Source organism: Rutidosis leptorrhynchoides, chromosome 3 (assembly GCF_046630445.1).
Source record: "Rutidosis leptorrhynchoides isolate AG116_Rl617_1_P2 chromosome 3, CSIRO_AGI_Rlap_v1, whole genome shotgun sequence".
NCBI lineage: Eukaryota > Viridiplantae > Streptophyta > Magnoliopsida > Asterales > Asteraceae > Rutidosis > Rutidosis leptorrhynchoides.
Window position 1 is genome coordinate 202509828 of NC_092335.1, and position 14619 is coordinate 202524446.

Consider the following 14619-nt stretch of genomic DNA (forward strand, 5'->3'; position numbering starts at 1 on the left):
TTATTTCTCCCGTCATCAAAGGTAGGCAGAGATATTTTACTCCTCTTAGAGATCCAGAGATGTGTAAGAAATATATTGAGGTTTATTAAATTATTATAGTTATAAATTAACTATAGAAAAAGATAAAGATGATCGAAACTTTGAAGTTTTTTTTGGGTAAATGAAAGGACAGAATATAAATATATAATTAAGTGATGTTAGGTAGGCAGAGAGATTTAACTATTTGGGTAAATGAAAGGACATAATATAAATATATAAAAATTAGATATAAAATGCGTTAGTATAAATGGGATCAAAAAGTACTACATAGGCCGGACAGGTGTGTGGTTGTCATCCATTATTATTATTATATTAACTAAACATGGTGCACAATTAGTGTGGTAGTTAATTAATGGGACAAAAGTTAGAACGTAACAATCAATGCATGAGACTTTAATAATTATATTGCCTAAAACTAAACAAAATTGAAAATTCATAATCTTGTGTTTTTAGACACATTTAGCATTTTACTTTACATATCTCTAAGGTTTTTTTTTTTTATGTCTAAATTTACCTTGTTATATTACAAATGTGATTATTTGAGTAATTGTTTATAGTCACTTTAGGCAACGGCACCAACATTCACAAATGACCCTACATGTCACGACAGATTACCCTCAAAGATTTTTTTTATCCTTAATGCTAGATCTCATGTTTTATTGAATTATTACGGAGTATTTCACTAAACTAACCCTAGTTAGCTGGTCTAATTGTTGGCTTAATCTCACATGCCATTTATCAAACTTACCTTTCGAAAGTAAGTCATCTTTTAAACATCTTTCACGAATCACGATTGACATGTGACACGTCACTATGATATAATGAGCTTCAATAATAAACTGTAGTACCTAGGATTCCTTATGTAACTAGTAAAATAAAATATTGATTGATTCGAGATGTCTTTCCACCTACTTATTATTATAATTTCAGATTTAGATTTAGACAAGTAGTAATTTTGTTTTTAGCTTTAAGATAGTGGATCCACACGTCATAGTTAATGAGATATTTGTGGTTGAATAAGTCGTTTTAATAAAGCTGCTTTTGTATATAATATTAATATTATATATACTTACCCCGTAATATAAAGTCCATTTGAAAAACGAATATTTATGTTCAGAGAACACATGGGAGTGAATGGGCCACCATCATTAATGATTTAAATAATTGATTCGAACAAGAGAAAGCAATAGCAAATATTTTTCTTAGCAAACATATTGACGAGACCTTAGAATCTACATATTATATGATCGAAGATCCAAGTGTATTATGGAAAATACTCAAAGATAGATACGATATTAATTATCAAGAAATAACGGTGATCCATGAAAGAATAAAATTGAAAATGTTAGTAGACGCACTTATATGAATCCCGGAGATTCTTATTAATGATCTGGTAACGTGGATCATCAGTCTAGTATTTCTTGAATACATGAACATCTTGTTTATCTCTACAAATAAGTCCCAAAAAAGAAAAGAAAACGAGAGTAAATCTGTTGAAAAATCTTGATTAAATAAACCCTGAGCTACCTTGAGACTTGAACGGTTTGAATTTTCTAAGATGACTAGCTTGTTATGTATCGCTCATAAATAAATGGTTTTAGACCATAACGCATATGATTAATGAAAAGTGCATATGGTGATTAATGAAAAACACATATGGTGATTAATGAAAAGCACATATGGTAATTAATGAAAAGAATATTGAGAATGAATCACCAATGTTTCTTGAAAGAATTCAAGATTATATATATGGACCAATTCATCCATCATGTGAACCATTTTGATATTTCATGGTTCTAATAGACGTATCTAGCGGATGGTCTCATGTTTGTGTGTTATCAAGCCATAATATGGCATTTGCAAAGTTTCTTGCACAAATTATCAAATTGAGAGCACATTATTCTGATTACACCATTAAAAGGATGAGACTTGATAATGCTGGTGAGTTAACATCTCAAGCATTTAATGATTATTATATGTCTACAGGGATTGTTGTTGAACACCCAGTTGCTCATGTGCATACACAAAATTGATTTAGCTGAATCAATAGATAAACGCTTGCAGCTAATAACTAGACAATTAGTAATGAGTACAAAACTCTCAATATTTATATGGGGACATGTAAATTTACATGATGCGACATTAATTCGCATTAAACCAAGTGCAAGTCATAAATATTCTCCCCTACCAACTTAATTTTGGTCAAGAGCCAAAAATAGAACATTTGGTTGTGTAGTGTATTTTCAAATTGCACCACCACAACGCACTAAAATGATTCCTCAAAGAAGGATGAAAATATATGTTGGATATGAATCATCTTCAATCATAAGATATATTGAACCCATGACGGGTGATGTTTTTACAGCACGTTTTGCTGATTGTCACTTTAATGAAACATTGTTCCCTAAATTAGGGGGAGAAATGAAAAATAAAGAAAAAGATGCTTCATGATGTGAACATCAATTAAGGTATATAGAACTCGCATAAAAGAATGCGAAACAAAAGTTCAAAAATGTTGCATATGCAAGAACTTGCAAATTAATTACGTGATGCATTTAAAGATACAAAAAGAGTGACTAAATCATATATAATAACAGTAAAAGCTCCAGATCGAATTGAAATTCAAAAAGCTGGCAATAATGTCACTCTTGAGTCTTTGTCACGCATGAAATGTGAAAGATCAATTGGTTCCGAAGATAAAAATCTTCGAAAAGAAAATCAGCTGATAATGAGGTAAAATTAAGTGTTCAAGAAGAACCAAATACCAATACTCCTTCTGCAGAGGATATTGATAATAAATACAGAAATTGCAATAAATTATGCAATATAATGGAACCGAAACGGAATGACAAATATTTATGAGAATTTTTCATATAATGACATCATGAATAAAGATGATGATCTAGAATCAAAATCTGTTATTGAATATCAAAATAGACATGATTGAGCTCAATGGAAAGGAGCAAAACGAGCTGAATTAGAATCGCTCAATAAAAGAAAAGTTTTCGGATCAATCGTTATCACTTTTAAAGATGTGAAACGTATGAGATACAAATGAATTTTTATCCGAAAAAGAAATGTGCAAATGAAGTTACAAGGCAAAAATAGATTTGTAACTCAAGATTTCCCACAAAGACCGGAAATGAATTATGAGGAAAACTTATCCTCCTGTAATGGATACAATTACTTATTAGATACTTAATCAACCTGGTAGTTACTGAAATGCATCTCATGGATGTTGTAACTACTTATCTGTATGGATCACTTGATAGTGATATACATGAATATACCTGAAGGGCTTAAGGTATCATAAGCATCTAATGCAAAACCCAAGGGAATATATTATATTAAATCACAAAGATTTTTATATGGGTCTATACAATTGGGACGTATGTGGTATAACTGATTAAGTGATTACTTAATAAGAAAAGGGTATACATATAAACTTATTTGCACATGTATTTTTATTATGAAAAACAATGATCGGATATATATCGTAGTTATTTACGTCAATGTTCTTAACATCATATGAACAAATAAAGAGATCTATGAAATCATTCAACTTCTAAAGAATTATTTTGAAATGAAAGATCTTGAAAAAACCAAGTATTACCTTGGATTGCAAATTGAGCATATGCCTAATGGTTAACTTGTACATCAAACAACTTATACTGAAAAGATTTTAAAACATTTTTTTAAAAGACAAACTCATTGTTGTTAGATCACTCAATATTGACACTGATCTATTTCATCCCTGCGAAGATCATGAAAATCTTAACAGATCGGAAGTTCCATATTTTAGTGCAATTGAGGTTCTTATGTATCTTATAAATTGTACAAGACCTGACATTTCTCTTGCAGTTAATTTGTTGGCAAGATTCAGCTTAACTTCTACCAAATGACAATGGAACGGGATCAAACACATATTTTGATACCCTTGAGGAACTGCCGATTTAAAATTATTTTATTCTAACGCTTCAAAACAAGATTTGGTTGATTATGTATATGCAGGTCATTCATCAAATCCTTATAAAGATAAATCTCAAACTCGATGTGTATTCCTAAATGGAGGTACCACAAAATCATGGCGTTCTCAAAAACAAACACTTGTTGCAACATCATCAAATTATGCCGAAGTGATTGCATTACATGAAGCCACTCGGGAATGTTTTTGGTTAAGATCAATGACACAACTCATTATTGATTCTTGTGGACTACAATGCGGTAAAAATTCAACAACTATCTATGAAGATAATGCAGCTTGCATAGCACAGATGAAAGAAAGATATATCAAAAGTGACTGAACAAAACACATACCTCCTAGATTCTTCTCATATACTCAAGATCTTATAAAAGACAACCAGATTAAAATGAGATACGTTCAATCAACAACTATGCAGATCTTTATACCAAAACACTGTCAACTACTGTTTTCAGAACACATGTTCACAATATTGGCATGAGGCAAGATCAAAAGATGTGACGACTCAGCGATGTCTACTTGAGAGGGAGTCAACTCTATACTGCACTCTTTTTCCCTTGGCTAAAGTTTTTATCCCACTGGGTTTTTCTTTAGCAAGGTTTTTAACGAGCCAGTAACTTGTAGTTGATCTCTATTGAAACAAAATTGTCGTCCAAGGGGGAGTGTTATAAGTCAAGTGTCATGGTGTAGTGGCCGACACTTTTGATAAAGTAAAATTTGGTGAATCAATATATTTGGTGAATCACGGATATTACTGTTCCACCTAACTGCACAGTGAATTATTGTACTATAAATATGCTATCGATTGTAATTAGTATACACACCATTCTTGAATAAGAATTTAATCTCTTCTATCTTCTTCATATTAGTATCTTCTTTCATATTAGTAAAATATATGTCATATAAAGTATTAAAATTATAACAGTTTTGGATTTGATTTTTTTTGGGTTTGAATATGATGAACTATGGTGAAGAAAAAGCTACTGGAACTGTTTTGATGAACTATGGTCAAGTAACAAGCTACAGGAACTGTTTTGGGTTTGATCAACACATATGGTGATATAGATGGAGTTTAGATTAAAATGACCTTTTTACCCTCACATGCTTTACATGTGACTGCATTTAACGGCTCAAATGGACAGACAATAGACGGGAGGACGAGGGATGTAGATTTTTGATACATTAGGGACGAGGAATGCACACAAAAAAAAGGACGTGGAGTCAAATTTGATATAAAGTTCAGGAACGAGAAATGAAATTTTGTCTTTTATAAATTACACTTATCAATAATATATACTCGTAATATATTTGTTATATACAAAAAATAGCATCAAAAAATAAACACACACAAAATTGGTCCTCGCATTTTTCGTCTTGATATACAAACCATAAACGTAAGCTTCAAAGACCTCTCAAGAAGCAATGTCCGTTGGTTTAGAAAGAAGCACCATTAATAAAGTGGGTAATACTTGCTATTTATTTAAGAAGATAGATAAAGTTAATTTTACCGATCTATAAATTGGCCTAATAAGAAGAGCATGACACATTAAAACTTAATGATTAAGATGTCAGATAACAATAAATAAAATATTGTTAATTATGCTAATTTTGGTGTATATTAGCATAGCATATAGTATTAGTGTTAGTATTACTTATCATTTAAAAAGTGAAAACGTATACTGCGTAAAACAAGAGTTTTTTTTTTAAAGCAAACGATTTTATTAAGATAAACATTATTATAATATACTTTTTGAAAAGTAGACCAAGAGTTTAATATCACATTATCTAATAGAAAATTCTTTTATATAAGTTTTTGATGGTTAGATGGAATCAATTTTGGTATACTTTTTTCCTGTAGGCCAAAGTGGGGTTAGGGTTCAAGACTAAATGACAAGTTTTTTTGCTAATTATACTAATATTTTTAGTTTTAATTGTAAAGTATCATATTAATATTATGAGAATCATTTTAATGGGAATCAAAAGGAAATGATTGTAAGCAATGATTCATGATAAAAAAAAACATTAATGGATTGCAACAACCAGCAAGCATTATTTTTAATTTATTGTATCTAATAAAAAAAAAGGTTGAATGAATTCTTTACTATCCCCAGATTTGGACCCAATATATTGTACAGTTGACCAAATATATACGCAAAATCTGTGGAATTGTTTTTTGGTCAAATGTAAAACCTTTTTTAGGAACAATTAGGAGCAATTCATATTCACATTAATATTAATATTAGATTGATTGATTGATTGATAGAAATTTATTAGAATTTTATTTATAAGTATGATAATAATTGTTTTACCATATATTATGATATTCAACCAACTGCACTATAAACTTGTATTGTAGACACAAACAATTAGAGTATAAACGAGCCGAGCTACTCGCAAGCTATTCGAGCTCGACTCGTTAAAAGCTCTTTTTGAACCGAGCTTAAACGAGCTCAAGCCCGTACTTAAACTTATTTTATAGCCCGTTTAATAAACGAGCCGAGCTCGAGCTTCATATTTCGAGCTCGCACAAACTCGCGAGCCTAAACAAGCTTTTCATTTATATAATAAAAATATTATTTTTTTAATAGTATAATATATAATATAATAATTTCTATAATATATTATATAGTAATAGTAATAGTAATAGTAAATCTTATTATATATTGATAATTACATAAACAATAAATATGAAATATAATAAAAAAAAAATATAAAGAAAAATTGGATTATATAATTAACGAGTCGAGCTCGAGCTTTAGATATTAGGATCGAACCAAGCCGAGCTCAAGCCCGAGCTTTATGAAATTCAAATGAGCCGAGCTCTAGCCTAGTCGAGCTCGGGCTCGGCTTGGCTTGTTTACATCCTTAAACGATACATAATAATAGTGATGAATATATGAGAAAGTGGATTAAAATAATCATGTGCCTGTACTAATACTTGTACCAAATTCTCAATAAGAAGATGTGTTAATTCTATTCTGAATACCAGATCCATATTCCAGAATAAAGGCATGTGTTTCTGAGAATGAGTTTTAGGTATGCACATAAACAACCCTAAAAATGTGATGATTTCCATACTTACTATTCTATATTCATATTCACATGGTAGACTACCTCAATATTTACAAAATATAGCCTAGTTCTTAAAACAAACCCTGCAATAAATGGTGAATACACATATAAATATAAATATATATTAATATATACGGACAGATGTCAAAATCAAAAGTCGAATACAAAATTGAATTTTTTATGATTATTTTTGTTATTAATTTTTTAATTTCCAATTTAACCAAAACCAAACCGAACTGATTGCTCCCAAACATATCAAAACTGAACAAATCAAAGTGAAAAACCCGAGGAAACAAAACCGGTGAAATCCTAACCGAAATTAATCAAAGATTTAACTTATTCAAAACATGCTAAGCTATTATAAGCAAGAAATCAAACCCAAAGAACTGAGAACCACGTTTTACACTAAATTAAAATGTGGAGTCAAAATCTACATGACGTTTCCTACCTTTAACTGTTCCTCGACAATTTTCAGGTTGTAAATTTCATCTAAAACTCGAATGTATCTAACTTTTAAAAGGTAAAAAGTAGTGGTGTGGTGGCGTCTAAAGTATGCGTATCGGATGATTGTCAATCTGTCTTCTTATTATCAGCTTCATCATCAATGGCAGCTAATCTTTCAACCAGAGGAGGGTGAGAATAGTGATACGTGGAGTACCATGGATCCGTGTTCATTGCTGACAGATTCTCCTCCTGTAAATTCGTAAACAAATCAACAACAAATGAAAATACAAAAAATAATCATAAAACATACAATCAGAACCAGTATTGGAAACGAGCTGAAATATAATCAAACTCATGAAACCCGTTAAAATTATTTACAAACTAAGTTATGGTTTTGGGAAAACGCCCATAATACAGAATCTACCCGACCTAATAATTTGGATAGTTACATCCTCCTAAGAAGATATTAGCTAAAAACTGTATACCTAGAATAAAATTATTGCACTTTTATATGGAACGGGTGGAGAGTGTACACAACAAAACCAAAAACAAAAAAAAATTTAAAAAAAAATGTACCTGTAGCTTAACTAGACCATCTCGCAGTGGTTTAGAATAACCAAGCTTCTTTGCAAAAGCATCAGCCTAGGTAAAAACATCTCATAATCAGACCAAATTATGTATCCAAGAAAATGAAGTAAAAAAAAAAAAAACATTAGAGGTGACAATGTGGATCTATACACGTAGACATGCGTCGATTCGGGTTTTATTAAACCTATATTAGGTAATTTGGAAGTCGAGCTTGGTTAAAATAGAAGGCGTCAAATGGGCTTATAGGTTGGAACTTAGAAAAAAACTTGAAGCAAATTGAAATCTTAAATAGTAACTAAAATATAAAATTAGCACGCTATATTAATATTAATAAAATAAAATAAAATAACTATAATTATTATATTTAGTCATTATAATCCGTTGATACAGAATTGTACAAATAAATTGCCTGAAAAATGTTTGCACTTTTTTGACACGATAAATACAATTGGTACTGACCCAAACCTGTATTGACTCAAACCTGTAATGACCTTATCCAGCCCAACAAGTACCCTGCCATCTAACCTGTATTGACCTCTAAATGATAATACCTATTGGAAATTATTCATATAAAATTTGAAGATACCTGAAACTCAAAAGCACGACTAACAAGGTTGAGGCCAAAGCTGACAAGATGCTGGATAGGTATTATAGTGTGCTGCAATTGAAATATCAATTATTAATTACAGAAACAAAAGAAAAGAAAAGAAAATCAAGGATCTTTTAGTGCATTACAATATTGAGACTAACAGTGTTCCATTCTTTCACTGAACATCATGCTCCATCTTAAAGTAAAAAGAATTTAATAGAATAAGAAAAATATGTTTATAGTCTATTTGTTCATAAAACATTATATTTATATTAACATATATATGATCATGCCTTTTCCAGCTCAAAAGAACACCTACATTAGTCCAATTGAGACTTCTTTTTATCGCTCTTAGGCATATCGGTTATACAATTTCAGATACTAGAAAATGTCTGTATCTTCGGTTTTGTTTTGAATCAAAAATAGACAGAAAAAAAAATTGTTGACATCACGACATATTATAATAAATAATTGTACCTGAAATAAGATGAGCCCGATGAGAACCGGTTGAGTATCAAATCCAAAACTACGGAATAGGTCCTTTGAGTTCTTTACAAGGGTATAACCTCCAAACTGCAAAAGCGTAAGAACCTGCAAAGTACGAATGTAATCAATATCTATCTATTTACCTATTTACCCTTCAAATGAACTAAAAAAAACCGACTACAAGATACTAAACAATATAAACATCAAACTTTTCATCAACTCGAGAAATATTATCGGCAGACAAATCACTAGACAAAGTATAACATAACATGTTATTGAACATGTTATACAAATTTACCTCAAAACCAGAATTTTTTTTTTATTTTTTTTTATTTTTTTTTTTTTTTCCTTCTGGAAAAAGTATCAAAATATATGGAACACATTTCTTTTTTGCCAACTTTAATTTATAATGAACTCTGCCAACTGAGTTCATTATATTGGTACTACTGATATTAGACTGATAGCCAAATCTTTTAATGCCAAAATGCAAAAGTTGAAGTTCGTGCACAATTTTCCAAAAGTCATTAATGAATATTGTATAATATGAAGCAACGGTTATAAAAAATTTAACAAACAAGCAGACCTGAACAGCAATAAAGGAGTACATTGTGTGATTGAGTTTCCAGTGACCAAGTTCATGAGCAATTACTGCAACAACTTCTTCCACATTATTCTTGCACTGCATATATCATATCGCATTAATTAAATAAAATACACCAAGTAACATTAAATTCATCTACATGATTGTATTTAATGGATAAACAATACTTTGATAAACGTATAATCTGATTAAAAAAAACTATTTGGAGCAGAAAGTATAATCGGGGATGAAGTTCTTAGCAACTATAAAGTACCAAACGAACTTACACTATCACACGAAAATGATTTTGCAGCAGAAAACAGTCTATCGAGAACCAAATAGTCCAAAAACCACTGTTGTAAAGGTCGGTTGAGTTGGCCAATGTATCGGTTTGGAAACTAACCCCATCCGTCGCGCCAAACACGCCTAAAAATTCGGGTCAGCGTTGGGTGGAATTGGATTGGGTCGGTCAAAGTCAAAGTTGTTGAAATTAAAATATTATTATAATTAGAATGTGTGCCCTATATATATGTTTGTAATATTTATGTTTGACATATTTATGTGTAATATATATGTTCAATTTATTTATAACTAAGAGTCAATGTTGGTCAACGCCCGAGTCGTCTCTCCAAGGTCCCGACCGACTCGTCCCCGACTCGCTACTTTTACAACCTTGCCAAACTACTAATGTTTCAGGGAACATCAAAACACAAAGTGCTAAAGGCACACCTATTGTAAGTAAAAACAAAGTGCCTATCTGTTAGGTCCTACGCCAATTTCGTCATCTGCTATTTAAAGAAATGAAAATAAATAAAGAACAGTACCTGCTGGATCAGTGTATCATATAGAACAATGCGCTTGTTTTTAAAAAACCCGTACATGTATGCCTGCATAGCAACAACAGTTACGTCATTCCAAGGCCAAATGACATAAAAAACTGAGGTATAGCCAAAGGGTAAACGGTTAAGTAAAAAAATAATAATATCAAAATGAGTAACTACTCTATCAATAAAAGATAAGTTTTTGAAAATTTCAACATCTCACGTTTTTTAATGTGGATGTAGAAACATAGGATCTTAACGAAAAATAAGTAATGGCTTAAATACAACAACAAACAATCTCAAAGTTATCATTTTGTTTCATAACTACAGGTTATTTAGGAATTAAGTTAAATTATTGCAATAAAGGAAAAATTCTCACATTGCTATGGCTTGACCTTGTAGATCCATCCACGACAAACAACTTCTTCAGAGGAAAATTGAGAGACGAAGCAAGGGTCTCGATTTTTGTCCTAAGCTCGCCGTCTGGTAGCTATAATTTGATAACGTGACAGATAAAATTATTCAGAAATAAAATAAATTCAGTATGTGAATTTTACATGTGAATAATATGATGTTTAATAATTTGAGTTAGATCATCAGCTGCAATGAAACGGGTTTATATAAGATATTGTTTGGATTTGCTTTTGATGTTTGAAAATATAATAATTCATAATATAACCAAACGCTAAAAAAATCTTGGAGAATCAGATTGCTTAAGTAAATATAAAATAAGTCATGTTATACGAAAGTTAACAATCCATAAAATAAGTTAGAAATGTATAAACTTCGAATTTAATTCAGGTCCTTAAATATCTAATTTTGTTGCAGCTGGTATTTGGCAATTTGATCCCCAAGTAAACAGAAGAATCCGCACATCAGAACACATATAAACTAATTATTGAAACGTAAAAATACAATAATCAGATAATAGTAGCAAACATAGATTTTATCCATCAGTAAAAACTAAAGTTGGAAAACTCACCGGTGTAAATTTGTTAAAAAGGGGTGCGATTAAAACTGGGTAAATTGTCATCATCACGAGAGACAAAACAAACATAAACCCCCAAAGATAAATAGCCAGGTAGGGACCACCTTTCTGCAATGAAAAAAGAAAACTATTTCTTTAACCAATTCAGAAAACACAAATATATTATAAGTAATCCTTATATCAACATCACAATATATGAAAAGTAAGATTTAAACTTCAACTATCGATACCTGAACTATTAGAATGATGGCAGCCACAACGGGTGGGCCTATTATTACAGCCAAGATCATGCCTTTAATCATGTCTCGAATGAAAAGCCAGAACGTTTGCTGTCACCATATATAGCATACATAACCTATGTTAAACTGTTAATGTACTAATATCAAACATAAACCAGAAAAGTAATCATATATTCAAATTTGAACTGAAACACAGAAGTAAATTATTGAAGTATGAATGATCGAGTGTCATCAAACCTTGTTAAAACCATGACGCTCTTCAATCACAAAAGTTGAATATAGAGAAAATGGCAAGTCTGTAATCTGATAAAAAGAAAAATTGCATAACAAAACAAACAGCAAGTTTGACATAAGATAATTTGTAAGCAGATATTTTTATGATTCTCTTATAGAGTGAGGACTAAATTAAAAACTAGTATATATGTAGCAACATAAAAAGGTATAACAAATCCAATTATGATAAAGATGAGTCTACAAAGCATTATTGTATTACTAACCATTTATTAGGGACTATACTTGATAAATTTGAGCATTTATATTAGTTATAGCCTATAGCCTGAAGGCTTATAGCTGAGCAATAATTAACATTTTTTTGGCAAAATAAATTTCCTTCTTCATGAACATGGCAAATAACAAATTTGTTTGTTCCCAACAAGGTTGCAAAAATTGGGGAGTACTCGGTCCGCGAATTTTTTAGAGAGTACTCATCAACTCGGGGAGTACTCGGATGTTGACAAAGTTTGACCATTTGACTGAGTTTTGACCGATTTTCCGAATTTTGACCGATTTTGACCAAGTAAGCCCGAGTTTTGACAGAGTTTGACCAACTAATCGCGAGTTTTAATTGAGTTTGACCGAGTGCCGAGTAATTGGACCGAGTAATCGAGAGACTTTTTTGTCTACAAAATATGTCGTTCTCCATATTATACACCAAAAAAGCCAACATCAGAAACATGAACCTCGTTAACAGATATATGCGTACCTGAGACCAAATCATGACACCGGCTAGGAACGCGAGTGTATGATATATTTCACTCTCTACATCAAGGCCAACGGATTCCAAAATATCACCTGATTTCTGTTGCAGTTAAATACGGTTAAAAGTAGTTAATATAACTAAAAGGCTGTTAATTAAATAAGTTCAGATAGAAGGCATTAAACTACTCACATTCCAAAACCAAGGCAATACACCAAACAGCAAAATAGCAGAGTCCATTACTATTGTCACAAATTCATGAATGAAGTGAAAATTACTGACAAAAAGAAAAGTAAAAAAAAAAAAATGAATCAGTCATTCGAGTGATAAAATTAGAGAACTTGATGAAAATTATGCATAATTAATATGAAGTTGCAGGTTAAAGTACCTTTTATCGATACTATAAGCTCTAGATTTTTCAAACTTCTCTTGACTAATCACCCCTTCCAAAGTTTTAGGAAGGGTTGGTAGCTTTAGGGCAGCATGTTGTCGCAAATCCAAATACGTCTCAAAAATGTACATCAATATCATGAATCCTAAAAAACAATTAATCAATAATGAATGTTCATTAGAGAATTTAACTTCATCCACATTACAAAACGCAAAAAAAGCTTTCATACGACGAACAAAATGACAAAGAACAAACAAAAAATCACAATTCTGATATTATTTTAAACAAAATAAAATAAAAAAGACCCCGTAGACAGCACATGTTGTGTATTTGGTAATAACCAATTTTCACATTCACAAAAAAGACAATTTATAATAAATGTGAAAGATAAAATTACCAGTAATATTCAATAGCTTGTTACTATCAGTAGCAATATTAGCAACAGCAGGAGTAACATAATTATACCATCTAAAATCATACTCCAATTATTGAAAGACTAATTAACTACTACTAGTACCCAATCTGTGCAAGCAAAATGGATCACTAAAACAACATATTACAAACTTAAACCCTAGGAACTTTATAAGCCTAAGCTAAGTATCTGATATCTGAAATAAATACTACTAAATAAAAAATCGAAATTCTAAAACCCTAATAATGAAATAAAGAAGGTAAGTTATTGGAAAAAATCAGAATCAGAAGATAAATAACAAAAAAAGTTAAAAAGAATTACCGACAACAGCTTCCATGTAGGGAAACGCCATGCCTGTGCCTGAGAAGATACACACGATCGTCGACAGAGAGATATAAAGTGATTTTTTGAAACGAGATTTTTTGTGAATCTTTGAAGTTTTATTTTTATTTTTATGTTTATGTTTATGTTTATTGTTTACACGAAAACTTATTGAGGTTGAATTTCTTGGATAAAAGTTTACAATATTATTTAATTTAATGTATTATTTATTTAAAATATAAAAATGTGACACTGATTTATTATATTTTATATATATATATATATATATATATATATATATATATATATATATATATATATATATATCTATTATCTATATATATCTAAAATAGACTGTAAAGTGACTAGGGAAGTTTAGAACCTTCACAAACTTACCCCAAACTTTTTTTTATAACTCAATCACATTCTACATAAAAGCTAATTTCATAATTTTTATAAACTTACCACAAACTTTTCACATTTCATAATTTAACCATAAAACTTCTTATTCATTCTAAATCGCCTACATAATTTTTACTATCTAATAACTTTATATCTAAAAGAGATAGTGGAAATGACTAGAGAAATTTAGAACATTCACAAACTTACCCAAACTTTCTATTTTTTATAACTCAATCACATTCTATATAAAAGTTAATTTCATAATTTTTATAAACTTACCACAAACTTT

The 14619-nt window shown here is 30.4% G+C and overlaps 1 protein-coding gene across 1 annotated transcript; it reads right to left on the reverse strand.

Annotated features, from left to right (window-relative positions):
• Positions 1–7476: 7476 nt before the first annotated feature.
• Positions 7477–14056, reverse strand: LOC139897167 (CAAX prenyl protease 1 homolog). Its single transcript, XM_071879827.1, has 14 exons — positions 13929–14056; positions 13193–13340; positions 12997–13081; positions 12811–12906; positions 12066–12131; positions 11820–11918; positions 11584–11697; positions 10981–11091; positions 10605–10667; positions 9784–9879; positions 9192–9305; positions 8712–8783; positions 8114–8179; positions 7477–7786 (listed from the first exon to the last, which is right to left on the reverse strand). The coding sequence occupies exons 1-14, from the start codon at positions 13957–13959 to the stop codon at positions 7664–7666; spliced, it is 1284 nt and encodes a 427-aa protein (XP_071735928.1). The 5' UTR covers positions 13960–14056; the 3' UTR covers positions 7477–7663.
• Positions 14057–14619: the final 563 nt, after the last annotated feature.